This window comes from Vipera ursinii (genome assembly GCF_947247035.1).
Source record: "Vipera ursinii genome assembly, chromosome: Z".
Lineage (NCBI taxonomy): Eukaryota > Metazoa > Chordata > Lepidosauria > Squamata > Viperidae > Vipera > Vipera ursinii.
In genome coordinates this window covers 90,836,101-90,856,996 of record NC_139517.1, presented here as the reverse complement: position 1 = coordinate 90,856,996, position 20,896 = coordinate 90,836,101, and the positions used below count along the sequence as shown (strand labels likewise).

Here is a 20,896-nt window from a genome sequence, read left to right as displayed (position 1 = left end):
AGAAATAATACGCTTCTGAACTAATACGATACAATAGTCTTACATGCAACTGGCCCTTTGAAGGCAACCACGATGCTGATGTGGCAGAAGTTTCCAGGAAGCAGTTTCCTCCAACTTCTGCCTTGAAAGATCTCTGGAGAGGAGCAGGAGGTGGCAGGGAAGCTGCATGAGGGAAGGCTGCTCCAACACACACACACACACACACACACACACACACAAAGCTTGGAGACTAGGAGGCTATCCACATCTGAGCTAACAAACTACCAATCATGCCTGTGCTTGAGAAGAAGACCCTTTCCATCCTCTGTGGATAAAAGTCCCCAAACGTGGAATGCAGTGTGTGTGCATGTGCACATGCTTGGCTGCAGAAGTTTGGGGAGGTGAAGAGCTTGTGGGGCAACGAGTTGTCCCCACATCAAATTAGCCGGTGCAACTTGTTCTCTCCTGACCCAGGTATCTCGAGTCAGCTGCGCTAAATGAGCAGCATTGAGCTGGCCATGCCCACTCAGCCACACCCACTTAGTCATGCCCACTCGGCCACACCCACCCGGCCCTTTGAGGGCAACCATACTACTGATGCGGCTCTCAATGAAATTGAATTTGACACCCCTGTTCTAGACAATTCTGGTGACATATACCATTGATAACATTATTTAATTAAAAAAATCTGTTAACATTTTTAAATAATGTAAACTTCAATCTTTTCAATCCTATTCTCTCACTATTCTCTTTGTATCTTTGTAAGCAAAGATTGTAACTCATTTTATACATTCTTTTACTTGCTCTTCTGTTTAAAATTTCAGCAGAAATATATATACCTTAGCAATAACATGTTTATCATTTGTAGACAATTCTGTTTCAAAATCAGTCCTACAGTGCTCAGACCCAGAGGTTATTAAATTGTAGAATGGTATATAAGAAAACCATTGACAAGTATATCCTATCACCAAATCTGTTCCTGACTTTTTATATTCCATTGAGAAAAAAAACTAATATAGCCATTTGAGCTTACTTATCATTTCTTTTCTACAAAATGATTCTTATGCTGAGATCCACAAAGATATTTTCAAGTATAGTCTAGTTTATATTTCTTCCATATTCTCAATCTGACTGTAATGTATTTTTTAAATTATACCCAATTTATTGTACACTGTACCCAGAGTCCCTCTTTGAGCAAGATGAGCAGTACAGAAATGTGAAAAATATATAGATAAATGTGATTAACTTACCTTCCAAAAATCCATTAAAAGCGTTGGATCTTAAATAGTTGGGTTTTTATATCTCTCTGTAAGAGTTGGTTTTATTTTGGAAAAAGAATACCCAAGATATGAACGTAAAACAGAAACATGCAGGTTTCTATGGGAATTGTCCTATACCACCTTTTGTTTCTATTACTATTTGTAGTATATAGTGTTCCCTAAACATTACTGTATACAATATTCTACTAATATTCTCTGCTATATAATATTTCTACTAACATTACTATTGGTACTGTACTATTATTAGTATGATGGTCATGTTATCCATTCAGTCATGTTCGACAGTGTATTGTTACAGTGGTCTGTTTTTTAATCCTCTCCTTCCCCGGATTTATTTTATTATTATGTTCTTCTTTATTAACAGGGAGCAGGTAAAGCACTAGCACTTTTCCAATATTGGGGTTGGCTTGGCTGTGCCTCTTCTTTTTCCTCCAACATTTCTGCCTCTGTGAAAAAAAACCCGCTTTTTTATTGAGTGGGTTTTCTGGCAGCAGCCACTGTTGTTTCAAAAACATGCATATTTCTTTTGTTCTCCCTTCTTCACCTGTTTCAGAGTGAAGCATTTTATGAACAATTCTGCACGCTGAGCCTGGGAGAGGGCTCAAATAGGAAAGAAAGACAACACAGATACATGCAATTTTCTCTATTCTTCTACAGTGGTACATCTAAAAAATGATTTTTACAATATTCAGTAAAACCTTGGCTTTATCCTACTATAAATATACAAACCACCCAAGTTTCAAATCATGTGCTGTTAGCTCCAAACCTTTTCTACTAACATCCATTCTTTCATCCAACTAAATAACAAGCTGCAAAATACAATTTTAAATAGGGTAATCCCAAGCCTTCTTTTTTTTACATCTTGTAAAATCTTATATTCAATTCTAATTAATACCTATATATTTACTTTCAATCTTAAAACCCATTTTATTCTTTTTTTATTTTATCATCATCATTAGTTGGAAGGGACCTTAGACGTCTTCTAGTCCAACCCCCTGCTCAGGCAGAAAACCCTATACCATTTCAAACAAATGGCTGTCCAGTCTCTTCTTAAAAACTTCCAGTGTTGGAGCATTCACCGCTTCTGGAGGCAGGTTGTTCCACTGGTTAATTGTTCTAACTGTCAGGAAGTTTCTCCTTAGTTCTAGGTTGCTTTTCTCCTTGATTAGTTTCCATCCGTTGCTTCTTGTCCTGCTTTCAGGTTCTTTGAAGAATAGCTTGACTCGCTCTTCTTTGTGGCAACTCCTGAAATACTGGAACACTGATATCACGTCACCTCTTCACTAAACTAGACATACCCAATTCCAGCAACCATTCTTTGTATGTTTTAGCCTCCAATCCCCTAATCATCTTTGCTGCTCTTCTTTTTACTCTTTCTGGAGTCTCAACATCTTTTTACATTGTGGCAACCAAAACTGGATGCAGTATTCCAAGTGTGGTCTTACCAAGGCATTGTAAAGTGGTATTAATACTTCACGTGATCTTGATTCTATCCCTCTGTTAATGCAGCCTAGCACTGTGTTGGCTTTTTTGGTAGCTACAGCACACTGCTGGCTCATATTAAAGTGATTGTCCACTAGGACTCCGAGATCCCTCTCACAGTTACTACTATTGAGCAAGGTGCCACCTATACTGTACATGTGCAGTTGGGTTTTCTTGCCTAAATGTAGAATCTTTTTTCACCATAGAATTTCATTTTGTTAGATAGTGCCCAATGTTCAGGTCTGTCAAGATCCTCCTGTATCTTAAGCTTATCTTCTGGAGTGTGTTGGTTATTCCTGAGAGCTTGGTGTTTGCAAATTTGATGAGTTCCCCTTCTATCCCCTCATCCAAATCATTGATGAAGATGTTGAAGAGCACGGCCCAGAACAGAGCCCTGGGGCACCCCACTCCACACTTCTCTCCATGTAGATGCAGTTCCATTAAATTTTTATTCCCTCATCCTATCTTACATCTCTATTCAAAATATCAAGAACACAAAAAGAAGATAGCTCTGTCAAGTTCCTTATTCACATGATTTTGTTAAATCTCTATTAACAATAATTTGTACATTCTGTGAGGTATAAATCGATTATAGCAATTTTATAACATTCTTCCCAGAATTCATATCTTCCAAAATTGTAAATAGAAAAATTCATTTCAAATTTTCAAAGGGTTTCTCTGCACCTAAACAAATCAAGGCAGTTTTGTTTTGTAATAAATATTTTGGAATATCTAGCAGTTTTGACATCTTTTAATTGTCTTGTAGGTAAAAACCCACACTGATCTTCATGAATAAATTCTTGCAAAATTATCTTCAATCTATAAGCTAGGATTGTTGTAAACAATTTATATTCAATAATATTGTTCTATAGTTTTTTATTAAAATAATATTTTGTCCCTCTAGATATTAGCCTCTAGAATTTTCTTCCCTATAAAATAGAATTAATTGTATTTTGCAAAAGTAGGTATATGAATTCTCAATACCATAGTCTTAGCCCCATGTAAGTAAACATTCTGTCTCAATAAATCTATCATGTTCTAGTCAATAGGCTTTCTGTTTTAGTTGAGGATTAATATATAATAATAATAGTACCAGTAATAACAATAATATTAATATAATAGTAATAATAATAATATAATGTTGGAAGGGACCTTGGAGATCATCTAGTCCAACCCCCTGCTCAGGCAGGAAACCCTATACCAGTGATGGTGAACCTTTTAGAGTACGAGTGCCCAAACCGCAACCCAAAACCCATTTACGTATCGTCAGGTGCCGGATATGTGGCCCATTGGGTGAGTGCGGCCCATTGGGTGGGCGTGGCTGCAGTGGTAACGGCAGGCTGACTGGGACTAAAAAGCTCAATCAATCAATTCCAACTTTGTGAGATCTTTTTTCCCAGCGAGAAGTTGAAATTGATTGATTGATTGAATCTTTTTTTGTACACGGTGGCGGAGGCCTAAAGCGAAAAGGTTTTATAAAATCCAGCTGAAGGCCTAAGACTGGAGAAGGGCGCATGTGCCTACAGAGGGTTTTGCGTGCCACCTGTGGCACAAGTGCCATAAATTTGCCACCATAGCCCTGTACCATTTCAGACAAATGGCTGTCTTAAAAACTTCCAGTGTTGGAGCATTCACCGCTTCTGGAAGCAGGTTGTTCCACTGGTTAATTGTTCTAACTGTCAGGAAGTTTCTAGGTTGCTTCTCTCCTTGATTAGTTTCCATCTGTTGCTTCTTGTCCTGCTTTCAGGTGCTTTAGAGAATAGCTTGACTCCCTCTTCTTTGTGGCAGCCCCTGAGATATTGGAACACTGCTATCATGTCACCCCTCACCCTTCTCTTCATTAAACTGAACATACCCAATTCCAGCAAACGTTCCTTATATGTTTTAGCCTCCAGTCCCCTAATCATCTTTGTTGCTCTTCTCTGTAGTCTTTCTAGAGTCTCGACATCCTTTTTTACATCTTGGTGACCAAAACTGGATGCAGTATTCCAAGGGTGGCCTTACCAAGGCATTGTAAAGTAGCATTAACACTTCACATGATCTTGATTCTATCCCTCTGTTAATGCAGCCTTGCACTGTGTTGACCTTTTTGGCAGCTGCAGCACACTGCTGACTCGTATTTAAGTGATTGTCCACTAGAACTCCGAGATCCCTCTCACAGTTACTACTATTGAGCAAGGTAGCTCCTATACTATACCTGTACATTTGGCTTTTCTTGCCTAAATGTAGAACCTTACTTTTTTCACCATTGAATTTCATTTTGTTAGATAGCGCCCAGTGTTCGAGTCTGTCCAGATTCTCCTGTATCTTAAATCTATCTTCTGGAGTATTGGCTATTCCTGACAGCTTGGTGTCGTCTGAAAATTTGATGAGTTTCCCATCTATCCCCTCGTCCAAATAATTGATGAAGATGTTGAAGAGCACTGGGCCCAAAACAGCCATGGGGCACCCCACTACACACTTCCCTCCATGTAGATGCGGTTCCATTGAGGACCACATGCTGAGTACGACCGGTCAGCCAGCTATAACTCCATTTCTTTTTTTTTATTCCTGCTGAGAGAAATTTTTCATCCAAATTTTTATAAATCAAATAGTTTATATTTTTCTTTATATAATTCTCTTGCAGACAAGTATATTTTGTTTTAATTCTTTAACTACTGAAAAATATCTCTTAAGCATATGGTCCATTTATATTTCATGATAGACATTTGTAATCATAGTTAAGCTAAAAATTTAGTAAAGTCAGTATCTGTAGAACCTAATTCAGAACCATCTCTTTCAGATTCCTTCTGCATCTGTTGTATCCTCTCTTTTTTTGAGGATCTCATTTAACTTTAACTGATCCTAATGTAGTCTTTTCTTTCCCACCAATTTACTATTCTTTTACACATTTGTTCTGCATTTTGAGTTTTGCTCATTTTCTCAATATGACCAAGTCACCTCAATATACTTCTTTCTATTTCATTCCACAGATCATCTATAAACGTATTTTGTAACAATTTAAACTCCCTAACAGGCTTAAGGCTTTTTAAAAAAGTTTTGCTTCAAACTTAATAGTGCATATGTTAGGTTAAACTGTCTCCACAAGATGGCAGTCTTCAAGCTTTTTCAAATGTGTCACTAGCAAAGGAGTATACTGTCAAACCTTTTCACTGGGCATTTACAAATTAAAAAAAAAGATTTTTTTAATCAGTCAAATTGCTGTTTGCCATTGTCTCCTTTTATTCTTTCTTGGAATGGCCTTGCAAAAGATGTATTTAAAATAATTTCATATTCTGTTATTTTTCTTGCCAATGCTTTAGAAAGTCTGACTTTCTTGCTTTAAATATTTTGGAATAGTAATATATGCCTTTAATTGCTTTTCTGCTATAAATTAAAAAAAATTGAAAGGCTGAACATTTTCTTAGAATTGAGAAAGAGGAATAAGAAAATGATATATTGCTTCCTGGAATGGATTTATTCTTCTGCAGTCCAACAGAGTCAATTTTCCATATTCCTGTGAAAAATGAATGTGAGAATTTCTTTCCCATAAACTTTCCCAGCTTTCTAATTCTATGTTATGTGCATAGTTCTTTGTCCATGTTATCACTGTTTCTTTTACTTGTTCCTCTTCCATTTTTAAGCTTAACAAATATTTATAGAGTTTCTTAATCAGTTTTTCATCTGTTTTTAGCAGTATCTGATCGAATTCTGTTTGTTCTTTATAGAATCTCATTGTTTTAGCATCTTTTTCATATCTCGTTTGGATTTGCAAATTTGGCCACCATGATAGATCAATACCTTGTTCTTGTAAATCTTGTCTGTCTTTCAATTTCCCCTTCATTGTCCAAAATATCTTTAAAGGTCACAATTTTGTCATAATTAAATTTGGGTAATCAGATGCTTCCATTGTTGAAAGTCATCCAGGTATCTTCATACAAATTTTTGCTTTTATTTTTTCCCATTCTAAAAGAAGTGTATTTCTTATAAAGTGGTTTTGTTAATATAATTGCTTGGTAGTATAACGTCCAGTCCGGCAGTCCAAATCCTCCACTTTCTTTCGCATTTTCAGTCTGATTCTAGCTTTTTTTTCCTTGCCAGATAAATTTCAGTATTGTTGTATTTAGTTCATCAAAAAAGGTTTTTCCCAGTGTTACAGGTATCATTTGGAATAGAAAAAGTATTTTCAGTAAGATATTCATTTTAACTGATGCTATTCTCCCCAGCATTGAAAATTGTAAATTTTTCCACTTTTCCATATTCAATTTTATTTGTTTTAGCAATCTTACATAATTGTCTTCTTTTATTGTTGCACATCTTGCTGTTAAATAAATACCCAAATATTTAATTTTTTTAAAGTATTTGAAGAGTGAGTGTCTTTTACTCGTCCCAGCTTCTGCCCACCTAGCAGTTCGAAAGCATGTTAAAATGCAAGTAGAAAAATAGGGACCACTACGGTGGGAAGGTAACAGCGTTCCTTGCGCCTTTGGTATCTAGTCATGCCGGCCACATGACCACGGAGACGTCCTCGGACAAGCGCTGGCTCTTCAGCTTTGAAACAAGAGATGAGCACCAGCCCCTAGACTTGGAAATGACTAGCATGCATGTGCGGGGGAACCTTTACCTTTATGTAGTGCTGATACTTTGTTTCCCAAATAAAAGATTCTTTAAGGAAAACAATGCCTCGAAGTTCTTTTGCAGGGTTTCATCTGTTGGAATCATGACACCTCTAGTTGCTGAAACATAAATTGCCAGTTTACGTTGTCGAACACTTTTTGTGCATCGAGAAATATTAAAGACATCTGTTTCCCTGGATGAATTTCATAGTATTCTCAAGCATCTAGAATCATTCTTATTTTTTTTTCTCTGTCTTTTAGGTAGACAGCCATTTTGGCCTATATGTATAAATTCAGACAAATTTCTTTAGTCTTTCTGCTATTATTGAGGCAAAAATTTTATAATACATTTAATAATGATATTGGTCAGTAATTTTTTATTTGCATTAGATCAGAGTCTTCTTTGGGTATTAGGGCAATATTGGCTTTGGTCCATGTATTTGGTATTTTAGCACAGTTCTTTCAATATTGGGCTTAGTATATCTTGTAATGATTTATAAAGCTTTGCAGGTAATCCATCTGGCCCCGGATCTTATCATTTTTTTGCCTTTTTATAGCCTCTGTAATCTCCATCACTGATATTTTTCCATTTAATATATTTTGAATATTCTCTGAAATTTTTGGTAAGTCTGCTTTTTTAAAAAATACTGCTGTATTTTTTTCTTTTCTTTTGAAATTTCCTCTGTGTTGTAAAGTATCTCGTAATAGTCTTTGATAATTTTTTTAATTGTATCATTTTGAAACTAACTCACCTTTTGAGTCTTGCAACTTGTTTATCAGTTTTTCTCTTACTTTTTAAAGTCTATATGCTAACCATCTCCCCGGTTTATTGGCATTTTCAAAAAAGTTCTGTTTAGCCCTTTTAATCTGTTGGGCCATTATTTCCATCTCAGCTAAGTTTAATTTATGTTTTATTATCTCCATTTGCTTCTTAAGTATTTTCTTTTGTGGGTCTATTTGTAATTCTGATTCTTATTTTCTGAATTCTTCCTTCAACTTTAACTGTTTTTGTTTCTTTTCTTTATTCTTTTTAGCAGTATCAGTTATAGCTAACCCTCTGAAATATGCTTTAGCTGTGTCCCACACATTTTGAAGTGATGTCTCTTCTTTTTTATTTTGGAAAAAAGTCCCATTTCCTTTGTCACTAGTTGTATGAATTCTTTTTTCCCCAATATAGATTTGAAAAAAGGACCATCTTAATTTTTTCTTGCCTCGTCTCCAAGTCATCTTTATTGGATTATGATCTGCCCATATATTAATTTCTATCTCAATTTCTTGTATCATTGTGCTAAGTTCCAAGGATGTCCAAATCATATCAATTCTAGACCATGATTTATGTCTATTTGAGTAAAATGTATATTGTAGCTTCTTAGGATTTTTTTTTCTTCATATATCTTGGATACAGAGTTGTTCTGCCATTTTTTGCTAAGCACATTGATTTGTGCTTAGAGTGTAAGCCGCCCTGAGTCTTCGGAGAAGGGCAGGATATAAATGGGATTAAAATAATAAAAATAAAATAAAATAAAATAAATTTTTAAAAACGCTTTAGGTAATATATTTCTTCCTTTCTTCCCTTGTTTATTGCTTTTATAGTCCAAAGTTCCATCTATTATTGCATTGAAGTCTCCCATTATACAAAGATTTCGATAGTCCAATTCTAATATTTTTTATATAATTTTTGATAAAATTGTTCTTGTTTATCATTTGGTGCATATATTGCTACCATCAGTATCTGTTTTTATCCATCATTATTTCCACTATTAATATTCTTCCCTCTTTATCCGCATAAATTTGTTTAGGGTTCATCGTTTCTTTAATGTATAGAGTTATTCCTCTTTTCTTGTGACGTGCTAATGCAAAGTGAAGTTTACCAATTTTCGGTTCTAACAGTTTATAGTGTTTCTTAATATGTGTTTCTTGGAGGGAAATTATATCCATTTTTAATTTTAGTAGTAATGTAATTTTTTTTCCTTTTTGAGGGAGAATTTAGTCAATTTATATTCATTGACAAGATCCCACTTTCCTTCTCCATCTCTTTCAATTATATCTAGGTCTTAAATCTTCTAGTTGATCTTACCTGTCTCTGTTCTCTTCCTCTTGCTCCTTCTTCTATGTCTTTGTTTTTAATTTCCTCCTCTCTTGGTTTGACTGCTCCATCTACTGCCATCTCTTCCTGTTTCTTTGTTTCGCTCGTTGTACCAGATTCAAAATCACCTCCTTCCATAAACGCTCTGTGGTTGTCATAGAATTCCATTGCTTTAAGTGGTGTATCCAGTCTATATCTTTTTGTGTCCCAATAGATTAAAATCCTTTCTGGAATCAGCCATCTAAAATTCATTCCTTTTTCAATTAATTTTCTAGTGAGAAACTGATATTCTCTTCGGGATTCTCTTATTCTCCTAGGAACTTGTTTTTTTTTCTTTGTATTTCAAAGGTTCATCTCCTACTCTTCTCAAAATCTCATCTCTCATGGATCTTTTAAGAAATCTAATGTGTAGTTTTCTGGCAACTTTATTTTTTCTAGTGTAGTTTGAGTTGACACTATAGATCTGATCTAATTCTCCTTCCATTTTCTGTTTCCCAATTCCTAATGCCGCTTGGGGTGTGTGTGTGAAAGCCCTAATAAGCAGGCATATACATAGAATGAAGGCTACTGCTAAGCTTGTAAGCCGCCCTGAGTCTTTGGAGAAGGGCGGGATATAAATGGAATTAAAATAAAATAAAATAAATTCATCTGCCAATAATTTCATTATCAGAAGGTCCTCTTCCTTATCTTCCATTATATTTGAATTCTTAAAAAGTATGAGGCCTTTTCCATTTTCATGACAGCTATTGAGTCTTCTAGTTCTCCATTTATTTGCATCAATTTCTCGTTTTCATCTTTTAAGTCTTCTAATTTCTGGTCAACTTCAGTTGATTTATCTTCTATTTTTTGAATTTTTTGTTGATTTTTTGTAACTATCTGTTTGAAATTTTCAAATTGAGAGTCCATATTATTAATTTTTTGGTTCATTTTGGCTTCTCGTAGCTGCCATGTCAGTAGCAATTGCCTCTTGGATTGCTTGTAGTGACACTTGTGTTTCTTTTTGGAAGTTATTAGCCTTTTCTTGTTGGAGCATTGTATCAACTGATCTCTGATAAACTGGACTTGCAGAAGCAGAGGAGGGAGCAGAAGTTACTTTTTTTCAGCTTTAGATAGATTTGGGATGCTCATCTTTATCTTTTAATCATACTTTATAATCCAACAGGTAAATCAGAATTTGTAATCCAATAGGCTACTAACAAATAGGAGAGGTAAATAGTGAAAATAATAAATAATAAAAAAGAACAAAAGGGGAAAAAGAAAAAAATATACTAAAATTTGTAATCCAAAGTGTTCTGCTAGTAGAAGTTTCTTGTTATTCACTGTCTCAAAACAGCTTGGAAAATTCCAGGTCAAGCTGTATTTGTAATCCAGGGAAATCAGATGAGTTCAAAATAACTTTTATTTGTAATTGTAATGCATCCTGTAAAAAAGGGCAATCCAAAAAAAATCTCTTTTTAGCCACTATCTCCAGGACTATAGATTCCAAGGACATCAACAAGTTTAAACTATAAGCTGTTTCTGGGCATCTAGCCAAGTTCTAGGGCTCCAGTCATAACAGCTTGATAAGGTTAAAACTGAAAGGCTAAATTTAGCTCTTAATTTTGCCACCAGAGGTCATTAGATGTCCATTCCCACCAAACTTTAAAAAATTTAAAATCCAATTGTTTCCAAACAAGGAATAAAAATGCAAAAGTTTCCCAAAATATCCTTCTTCTGTCTCTGTTATCTCCACAGTGTTATTATAAGTCAGTTTTAATTTTCCCCAAAGCTTAAACTGCCGCTTATAGTTCAGGAGGGAGGGGTGGAGAACCCTCCCCTCCCCAGAGCTTGGGGATTTCTTACTTTTGGGAGCTTTTTCCAGAACCGGTATTTTTCACTTGTAGAGAGATAAGGAAAGTAGCCTCACCCAGATCAGCTGTTTTGCTTTCCGCTTGTTTATGTTCGTTGTCTCTGATGATCAGCCGCTTCTGGCTAGCCACATGGGTGCAGTCAGCCTTTCTTCCTGCTGGTCCCGAGGGCTTCTTTGGATCAGGCAGGTCAGCTACCTCTGGCCTGTGATCTACAAAGCGTCATCCCTTGGCCAGTCGCCTCTAAAGGGCGACTTTCGGTCCTATTGGACCCCTCTCCAGCGGATAGAAATCAGGCGTGGGGAATGGATCTTGGGGGGAACTTTGTTCCAGAACGTAGGTGCAGCTATGCAGAAGGTACAGTTCTGGGAATTGAGAAGTGACATTGTTTAATTGAAGGAAACCAAAGCATGTCAAACCTTCAAAATCAAATCAGATGTAGACAGCATCTTGGCGGCACCTTTCTTTTCATGCACTTCAGGGACTTTCCTATATTTTCTCTTATATCTCACTACTACATTCTTCTTACAGATAATTTTCATATCTATTTCTGCTTTTCATTATTTTCAAATAGTATTTAGTAGCCATTAACATCCATGACAGTCGGGTGCATGTTGTGCTATAGTGTTAGAACTGGCAAGCTTTAAAACATGAAATTAGCCTTAGGACCTTCAGTCTTTTGACATTTTCCATCTACAAGCATGAAGCAACTAGATGAGTTGTTTCAAATTTAAATAGTCCTCAACTTACAACCATTTGTTCAGCAACCATTCAAGGTTGCGATGTGATAGAAAGAAGGCATTTTAGATCGATGCTCATAGTTGTAGTTCATGGTTACATGATCAAAATTGGGAACTTGGTGGCCCACCTGCTCTTAGTATTGCAGCACTGCAGCTCACCCCACCTACCATTTTCCCCCTCCCCCATCTTTGCCATTTTGGTCCCCTGCTGACCTTTGCAACCACCTTGTTCCCAGTGTTGACGAGGTCTGCCTGGCCTGGCTGCTGGCTTTGCATACTGGAGAAGAAAAGGTGTAAAGGAATTCAAGCATGTCAAAACACCCCTTTGCACTGGGGAAAAGAAGAAGAAAAAAAGCTTAAAGGAGCCTTTTCTGCAATGCGCTGGATAGAACATGGGCTGCTCTTGGCTTTTTTTCCTTTTTCACAAAGCAAAACCAACCCCATACAACCAGTGGTGAAAAGGGGCATTTTGGTGCACTCCTATTCCATTAAGTTGCTTTGTGTTTATTTTTTATTTTTTGCCATGTTAAGGCATGCCAAGACAGGGCATGCCTTGTGAATAGCAGGAACAAGAAGACTGTTGAAGGTCAACTGTGGTAGTGGAGGGCAGGGTGGCAGCAGTCTCAGAATGTAGGCTTGTGAGGGTGACTGACCGATCTAAGGCAGCTGCAGCTTCCCAGGGTGTGGCAAACTGTGTCGAAGCCATATGGTTCTGTGACTATTTGCTGCCCCACAAGGCAGGGTGCAGAGATGTCATTGGGGGAGAGTTGGAAGCAATCCCCTTACTTTACTGAAACTTGGGACCGGGAGGGATGAAGACCAGGATAGCTTGGATTGGGATGGGTTCTTGGTAGTAACTAGCGAAATTTACTTAACAAGAAGGTTGTAGTCACTAAGTGATGTGGTCATGTGATCTTTTGTTTCTCTGGAATTCTGCATTCAATTGGGCGTATCTTTCTTTTTCTCCCTTGCCTTTTGCTTCCCTCCTTTCCTCAGCTATTTGCAAAGCTTCCTCAGACAGCCATTTTGCTTTCTTGCATTTCTTTTTCTTTTGGATGGTTTTGGTTGCTACCTGTTGTACAATGTTGCGAATCTCTGTCCATAGTTCTTCAGGCACTCTGTCTAATATAGGATTACCTATATAAAATATATATTTTATGCATATTTGAAATTCTCTTCCTTCTGTGTATAGATAAGCAATAATTCCTTCTCTTCCTGATGTATAGGTCAGAAATTAAAAATATTTAGTCCTTAACCTAAAAATTGCTTACAATTTGCTGCTTCAGGTTTTGCTCCATATAGTTATTAGAGGAATCAGCATAAAGCCAGAGGAGCTTGCTTTGTTTTATAATGTATAATTATGGTCCCTTGTTGCTTTTATCGTATTTTCTTTGTTATCTGTTTTGATATTCAGAAGTTGCAAGGATCTTTGGAGGTTGCATATGGACAGGCTGATGAAGCAGAGAGTTCAGAAGAAGTGTTTGAAGAGTTCTTTGAATGGAAGAATGCTAGGTTGGAGAAATTCAGTCGGGTCAGGAATGCTACAGATGCTTCCTTACAAAATCTTGTATTAAGTTTCAGCAACATAATTCAGGTAAAAAAGATCTATATTTAAAAAAGCTTTGTGTTCAGATTATGATTTGCAGCTAATTACGTTTATATTGAAGGTCTGTGAAGGTTCTGGTCTAATTCTTTCTAGATTTTTTGCATCAGATAAACTTGCAACTTTTCAACACTGCAACTAATAGACACCTATTAGTAAAATTAGGCAGTAAAATATAGAAAAGCACCCTACTTTTTTTTTTTGCTATGTGTCCTGCAGTTGAATCCAAAGAAGTTAATTGTTGCTTTTGTGAAAAATATTACATTGAGAGTTCCAAAATGGAACCCTTCATTATATAAAATAACCATTAATATTTGATCAGAGAATTGGTCCAAGATAATATTAGTATCATGATTACATTTAAAATGACAGCTGGGCTGCATTCATGTCTTGCTGGGGAATAATATTCAGCTCTGCTTGACAATATGAAATGGAATCACACTGATTCTTAAATTGTTAAAATGACCCCCATTTCATGGGGTTTGGAGAAATTGAGGTGTTTCAGCTCCTATTCCATTGGCTTGGAAATATGATGCAAACATACTGAATATCCAAATACACTAAGTAGAAAGCATGATCCAGTTCTCAGAGACAAATCATGTTTCCTTGAGTGTCTTGCCAGTTGAGCTATAACTTATTCTTTCAAGTATAGATAACAAAACAACTGTTTACTGTGTGGAACCACTATAACATAGCACTTCTGAAATTTTTTCTGGTGCATGGAATCTGGTGTTGAAAAGGGCTTTTCCTTGGTTATAAAAAAAAGTAAATAAGAACTTAAGGTGATGCAGAGAGATGGATTAATCAACTGGAACATCTTCAACTTAAGTGTTGACAAGCTGCATTGGAGTGTTATGGCTTTATGTACGCGTCAGTATTGACAGTAATTTTTGGAGGACTTGGCTATTTTTTATTTTGCTTTCTTGCTTAAAAAGATAGAAATTGCTTAAGGCTGAACGGAACCAAGTGTAACATTGCAGTTTTCTCATTCGCTATTAACTTTTTGAGTATTACTTTGCAGACTTGATTAATACTTCTTTCTTTGTGTCTCTTTTTTTCCGGTCAAGTTTTTTGATATAGGGTCAGCTGTATTAATGAAATCTGAGGATGTAGCTGTCAATGTAGATGAAGTTCTTAAGAATGTCGAGCTTGATATTTCACAAGAATTTGACATGTTTTTAACAGTAAGCTATATTTTTATATTTTTCCTTTCACATAAAAATCTCAAAAGTGCTTTTTTCAAAAGGCAACTGGGCTGTTTTTTCTTTGAGGAAGAAAAATAAAATGTTTAGTTTCTCAATCAAGAAACTTCATCAATTGTGATGGTGATGGGGAGAGGGATGGAGGATAGGTACTGACAATTGAGACTGGGTGATGGGTGATGGAAGGATAGGTTCTGACTGAATGATGGTGGGGCGGATGGAAGGATACTAATTAAGAAGAATATTTGTAGCTTAGGGTTCACATGATGGGTCCTTGGTGCTCTGTGAACTTGCTTGTTTTCTTTCTTGCAGATGTTTCATTACCCAAACTAAGTAACGTCATCAACCCTAGCACTGATTATATTACCTAGTTTGGATAATGAATTGTCTGTAAGAAAACAAGCAAGCTCAGCGAGAAACAAAGATGGAAGTAGGAGGGTGGGTGGAGGGGTGGTGGTGAAGAAATACAATCCCCCCTCTATCTAGTCATAAGTATCTTTCCATCCCAGTTATTGTTTGATAGTTGTCAAGGTTGCAACTGCTTCTCATCTTGATTTCCAAGATTATTCTCATAGTGCGTTACCATAGCAGTCTGCCACATCATTTACTTCTTCCCAATCATGTAATGAATATGATATATCATGAGGCAACATATAGGGGTTTTGAAGTTATTCAATTTTGAAGAGTACATAGCAGTTGATGGTAACTCTTTAAAGAAGCTGTATCATCTTTTGGGTTCATATGGATATCCTCTACAGCTGCAGCACAATCTCAGAAAAAATACATTGAATTTAGAAAGATGCTGACAACTCTACATTACAAAGCATCCTCAAATCCAGATGTCCGCATAGCTGGAATAGCAGATGTGCTAAATATTGATATATTTTAATGTAATAAGATTTTTGTAACACAATAGAAGATAATATTGAAAATAATTTTATTACCTTTATGTGCATTAAGAACCTGGTTAAACCCCAGGTCTTTTTAAGCAAAGCAAGTTGCTGTTAGTTTCTTGAAAAAGGTTTCAACTTGCTACTCCATTTTTCTTCAAACTTGGAGAAAAGGGCCAAGGATTCCTCATATTCAGTTCTCTGTATTTAAAAATATGTGCAATTCATCTTTTAGAAAAGCTTCGCTTCCAAGACATCATCTACTAAACATTAAAACATAAATTGATTCAGTAGTAAGAATATATCACGATGTTTGTAATAAAGTATTAAAGCCATAAAGCTAACCATAGCAATAGAAACAGCATAGCATGCAGGTAGTCCTTGCTTAACGACTATTTCTTTAGTGGCTGAAGTTCCAACAGTGCTGAATGAATAGTATTTACAACTGGTCCTCAAAATTAGAGACATTGCAGCCCCCCTTGGCAAAATTTCTCTTTTACTCTGATTCAATTGCAAACATGTGAATGCTTGGCATTCATTTATTGAGCTCCTCTTGCCACACAGCCTTGTAACCTGCTTGATCAAGAAGTATGGATGTAAATTGTGTGGATATTATATTTCTGTTGTGTTACTCTAAATGGGAGAATCTTAGTTATTTATATTTGTGAGAATTTGCTTTATGAATGGTGTACTTTCTACTTTATCAAACAAAAATTGATAACCCACCATATTTTTCCATTTAAAATGCACTTCATATTTTTAAAATCAACAAATTTTGCAATGTTGTTATAGATATTTATTGTTACTCTATAATTCCTTTCAGAAGCTAGATGAAAAAGACAAAAAAGTCATCTTAAAAATGTATAATGTGGTTATGCGGAAGGTCCTTCAAGAACAAGATCTAATAAATACAGTAAATCAAAAATATCTTGAAAGTTGTGAGGTCAGTTGTCTAGTTGCTTCTTTGTCATATCCTATAATGTAGAAAGTCATTAACAGCTTTTTAAAAGATACTTATGCATCTTTTTGAGCAATTTCAGTAGGAAAAAATAACATTTAATGAGTCATATAAATATAACAGTACAACCTAGCCTTTATGTTCACTTTTATCACTTAAAAATGTGATCTGAAAATATTAATACTTACATTGTAATGCAATCTGTGTATAAGGAGTAATATTCCTCAAAGTACAGGAGCTTTTTCCATTTTGAAGAAATCTGATTAATAGTGTGTTTTCTTTTTCAGTTCAAAAAACAGATTATGGAATGGCTGGATATGACTCCTAATATTGATGATTTGTTACTGATAAAGAAGAGAATGAAAAACATAAAGGCTCAGCTGAGGTGGAAATTAGTAGAAAAAAACAACTTGGAAGAAGTACGGCAGTGATATTTTGATGTTTTAAGATTCTTATTTTCCATAAGAAATGGTGGATGATGACATAGAAAATGTTGCTTTCTAGCTCTGGAGAAATGTTGTTAGGGACATAATTTATTCATATAAATCCAAATGAAAGCCTAAAGGAATTTATTTTAGAACAAAGTTGGAAAGAAACAAAAATGCAGATTTCTGAACAATTTATTTTGCACTTAGTGTTTCACATTGCTAATGCTCCTCATTCTTGATTATTGCAATTCAAGAAAGTACGTAATTTCTACATGTATTATTGATTTTGCAGTTAAAAACAACAGATACTCCATTTGTCTTGCAGCAGGTTATCATAACTCCGGAATGGATACATTAAACAGTATGATATTGAAAAGCTGTAAAATGTTGATTGTATAGTTAATGTAGAATTAGGATGAAAGAGTTATGAGGAGTACACAGAAACATGAAGGGAGATGCTGAAAAACAAAAAGCACTCAAAACTATATAAATACCCAGGGAGAAATAGGGCTAAAGTGAAATACCACCCACTAGGGCCAATACAAAGGTCAGTTTCATTCAGCATCTAATTTTATGTAATGACTAAAAAAATCAATCAGTGCCACATGACGGCAACAAAAACTACAGTACTTCTCAGCCCCACGTTAACACCTCTAGGCTTGAAAATTTTAAATACCCATATCCTCTGTTAATATGTCTGATAGAATTAATATAATCATTCCCAGTATTTTGGCTTTCAGATCCTTATTTTTATATGTGTCTTTGTGGCTGAAAGTATTTTGCAAACTGTTTTAACAACAGCTGCCATCACCTACAGCCAGTGCTTTTTTTCTAAAAAAAAAAAAAAAAGTGCTGGAACACTCATCTTGGCGGGTGCAGGAGGTGGGGGGGCGGAGGCGCTGCTGCAGTCATGGGTGCGAGGAGTGTTGGCGGTGGGCTGCCCCCTGGGGCTGGAGCCGGCACGGCTGGTGCTGTGGGAGCAGCAGGGCCTGCTCTATATGGCGGGGCTGTGTGGGGCGGGTGGCAGAGGCGGTGCGGGCCAGGCGATGCAGGGCGGCCACTTAGGCTCGCAGGGCGAGGCAACGGTGGCGCAGGTCCAGCACCAGGTAGGCCACCAGCCTGACTGACACGGGTGAGCACAAGGAAGGAGTGCACATGGACTCCGCAGAACCCACCTCCCGCTCCTTGTCCTCTCTTACTTACCTAGTTGAGATGTTGTAGTTAGACAGCAGGGAGGGATGCAAAGTTCCTGCCTACTCGCCTTCGCTGCAGACAACTTGCCGGTGCAACGTTTACCAGCCAGGTCTTTTGGCGCACTCAGCAGCAATTCCTATTGGCTTTCGAAAGCCAATAGAGGGAGTAGCATAGCCTGTGGAAAAGCTTTTTTGTGTGTGTGCAAAAAAACATGCCGGAACGCCATTCTGAGCATTCTATGAGAAAAAAAGCCCTGCTTTTATGTTTTAATCTTATGATTTTAAAAATATATTTTTTTTCTATTGTAAGTTGCCCCAAACCTTGCCATGTGGATTGCATACAAATATTATATAATCGGTAAATAAAGGTAGAACATATGTTAAATATACATCAAATGATAATATGCTTCTCTACAAAGTCAATTCTTGCTCAGTGACAGACCAAGGAGTTAACTCGGAAAGGCAAGAGGAAAATCTAGAAGAGATCTGTGCAACTTGTAGAAGGGAAAGGCCCACACTGATAAATTAAAAATCTTTGTGGTCTGCAAAGGAATGCTGGTGGGCTAATCAATGATTTGGTGACTAGAGGAGCATCTACAGTGTTGGAGCTCGTAGTCATGGTAAGCCATGGAGGCACTAGGCAACATGACTTTCAGGGTAGCAGTAGTGATTTTATTACTTTTTTTTTTTAAAAAAAAGTCTGTGCTCTGTCCAAGTGTGCTTGGTAGGCTGCATGTACAGGCCTAGTCTAGAATTTATTTTGGAGCATTCAACTATCTAGAGCAGGCATCTCAAACTCATTTTGTTTGAGGCAACTTCTTATAAAAGAATTGCCATTAATTTGTTTTAATAAAATAATTTTAATCAATTTTCACTTGGTTTCAAATTAAATGAATTATATTGGTTGACAATGAGATTTGGTTTTTTTAGTACAGTTGCCAAATGCAATAAACTGATTTTAGGTATATGTTACTGGAAGGAAAAAGCAATCCCTGCTGCATTACTGATCCCAGAGACGCATTTGCATGTATGCAGGTATCCTTAGGGTGCCATAGTTATGGATGAGAAATATTGCTTGCAAAGTTGGCATTTCTGGATGTAATACAGATATTTTGGACTTATTTTTGTTTCTTTGCATGTTTGATGTTTTTAAAAAGGCATATGCTACTGACTACGCTTATGCACATATGTAACATCTTTTGCTCGGATACATGATCACTGCTTGTCCAAAATTTTAATGTACAGATAATACCCCCAGAAATTATTTTAGCCTTTTTAATAAATGATGTTATTGATGTTAAGCTCACCATGGAAAACATCATATATTGTTAAGTTTATTTATTTATTTGATTTGTATACCGCCCTTCTCCCTAAGGACTCAGGGCGGTGAACAGTGACATAAATAACAATGCACAAATAGGTTAATTATTTAAAGACTGAAGTGCAACATAACTAGATTCTAAATAGAAGAAGGGGACGACAGAGAATGAGGTGGCTGGATGGAGTCACTGAAGCAGTAGGCGTGAGCTTAAATGGACTCCAGAAGATGGTAGAAGACAGGAAGGCCTGGAGGAATGTTGTCCATAGGGTCGCGATGAGTCGGACACGACTTCGCAGCTAACAACAACAACAAAGTTATAATAGATGGTTAGATTCAAAATAGTTTTCAAGAGTATGTACAAAAGATGTTTTTCCCCTAGCATCAGCTAAATTACACATATTACATTGAGAAAAATGTTTCTCATTTCTTTCCTGTTATCTTTATTGATTTCATTGCAGAGGTTAACATAGGAAATAGATTATTTTGTTATCTAATTTTACCTTCCAAAAGACAGAAGCAGATGAAAAATGTGAGATTCTTTCCTGTTGGCTTTTTTGAATTAGCTGTTTTAGATTCCAAAAGTTTAGTTCCTAAAGAAGTAACCCTATAAATAATTTTAATGTCCTCCTCTAGTTCAGGGTAGGCAACCTTGGCTCTTTTATCACTCAAGGACTTCTAGAATTCCTGAGCCAGCATGGCTCAGCTTGGAAACCTCTTCCTTTCCCCTCAGCATGGCTGGCTCCGGATTTCTGGGAGTTGAAGTCCACGAGTCATAAAAAAGAGCCAAGTTTGCCTAGTCCTGCAATAGGCTTAGGAAAGCCAATAGAGGGTAGCTTTTTTTTTTTTTGCAAAAAAAAAAAAAAAGGTGCCGGAACGCCGTTCTGAGCATTCTATGAGAAAAAAGCCCTGCTTACAGCCATGTTGGCTGATACTGCTGGCAGTTATAAAAGCTGGGATACAACTAATTGAGAAAGTTCCAGATTATAAATTCAGCAGAATAAGTTGATCCCACAGATTTAGAAACTGCAAGTTTAGAATTATCCCTGGTTTACAACATTCTGACCTCTAGAGAGATCACTTAAAAGAAAAAAACCTCATGTCAGTTCTAGAAGGATAAGCATTTTGTGTCTCATAGACATAGAATAATAAGCTGGAAGGGACCTTGGAAGTCTTCTCCAATGCCCTGCCCAAGGGAGGAGACCTTATACTATCTGGGACAAATGGATGTCGTCTTTTCTTGAAAACCTCCAGCGATGAAGCATCCACAATTCTGGGAGGCAAGCTGTTGCATT

At 36.5% G+C, this 20,896-nt stretch overlaps 1 protein-coding gene across 1 annotated transcript in view; it reads left to right on the top strand.

The window, feature by feature from the left end:
• The window catches only part of STK31 (serine/threonine kinase 31), a gene marked incomplete at its 5' end in the record, with an annotated part of 81,158 nt that overhangs the window by 27,554 nt on the left and 32,708 nt on the right, over positions 1-20,896 (top strand). Inside the window, 4 exons of the mRNA XM_083376692.1 lie at positions 13,424-13,603; positions 14,680-14,796; positions 16,528-16,647; positions 16,950-17,081. Of these exons, the coding sequence (XP_083232818.1) occupies positions 13,424-13,603; positions 14,680-14,796; positions 16,528-16,647; positions 16,950-17,081 (549 nt within the window). The remainder of the gene's footprint in view (positions 1-13,423; positions 13,604-14,679; positions 14,797-16,527; positions 16,648-16,949; positions 17,082-20,896) is intronic.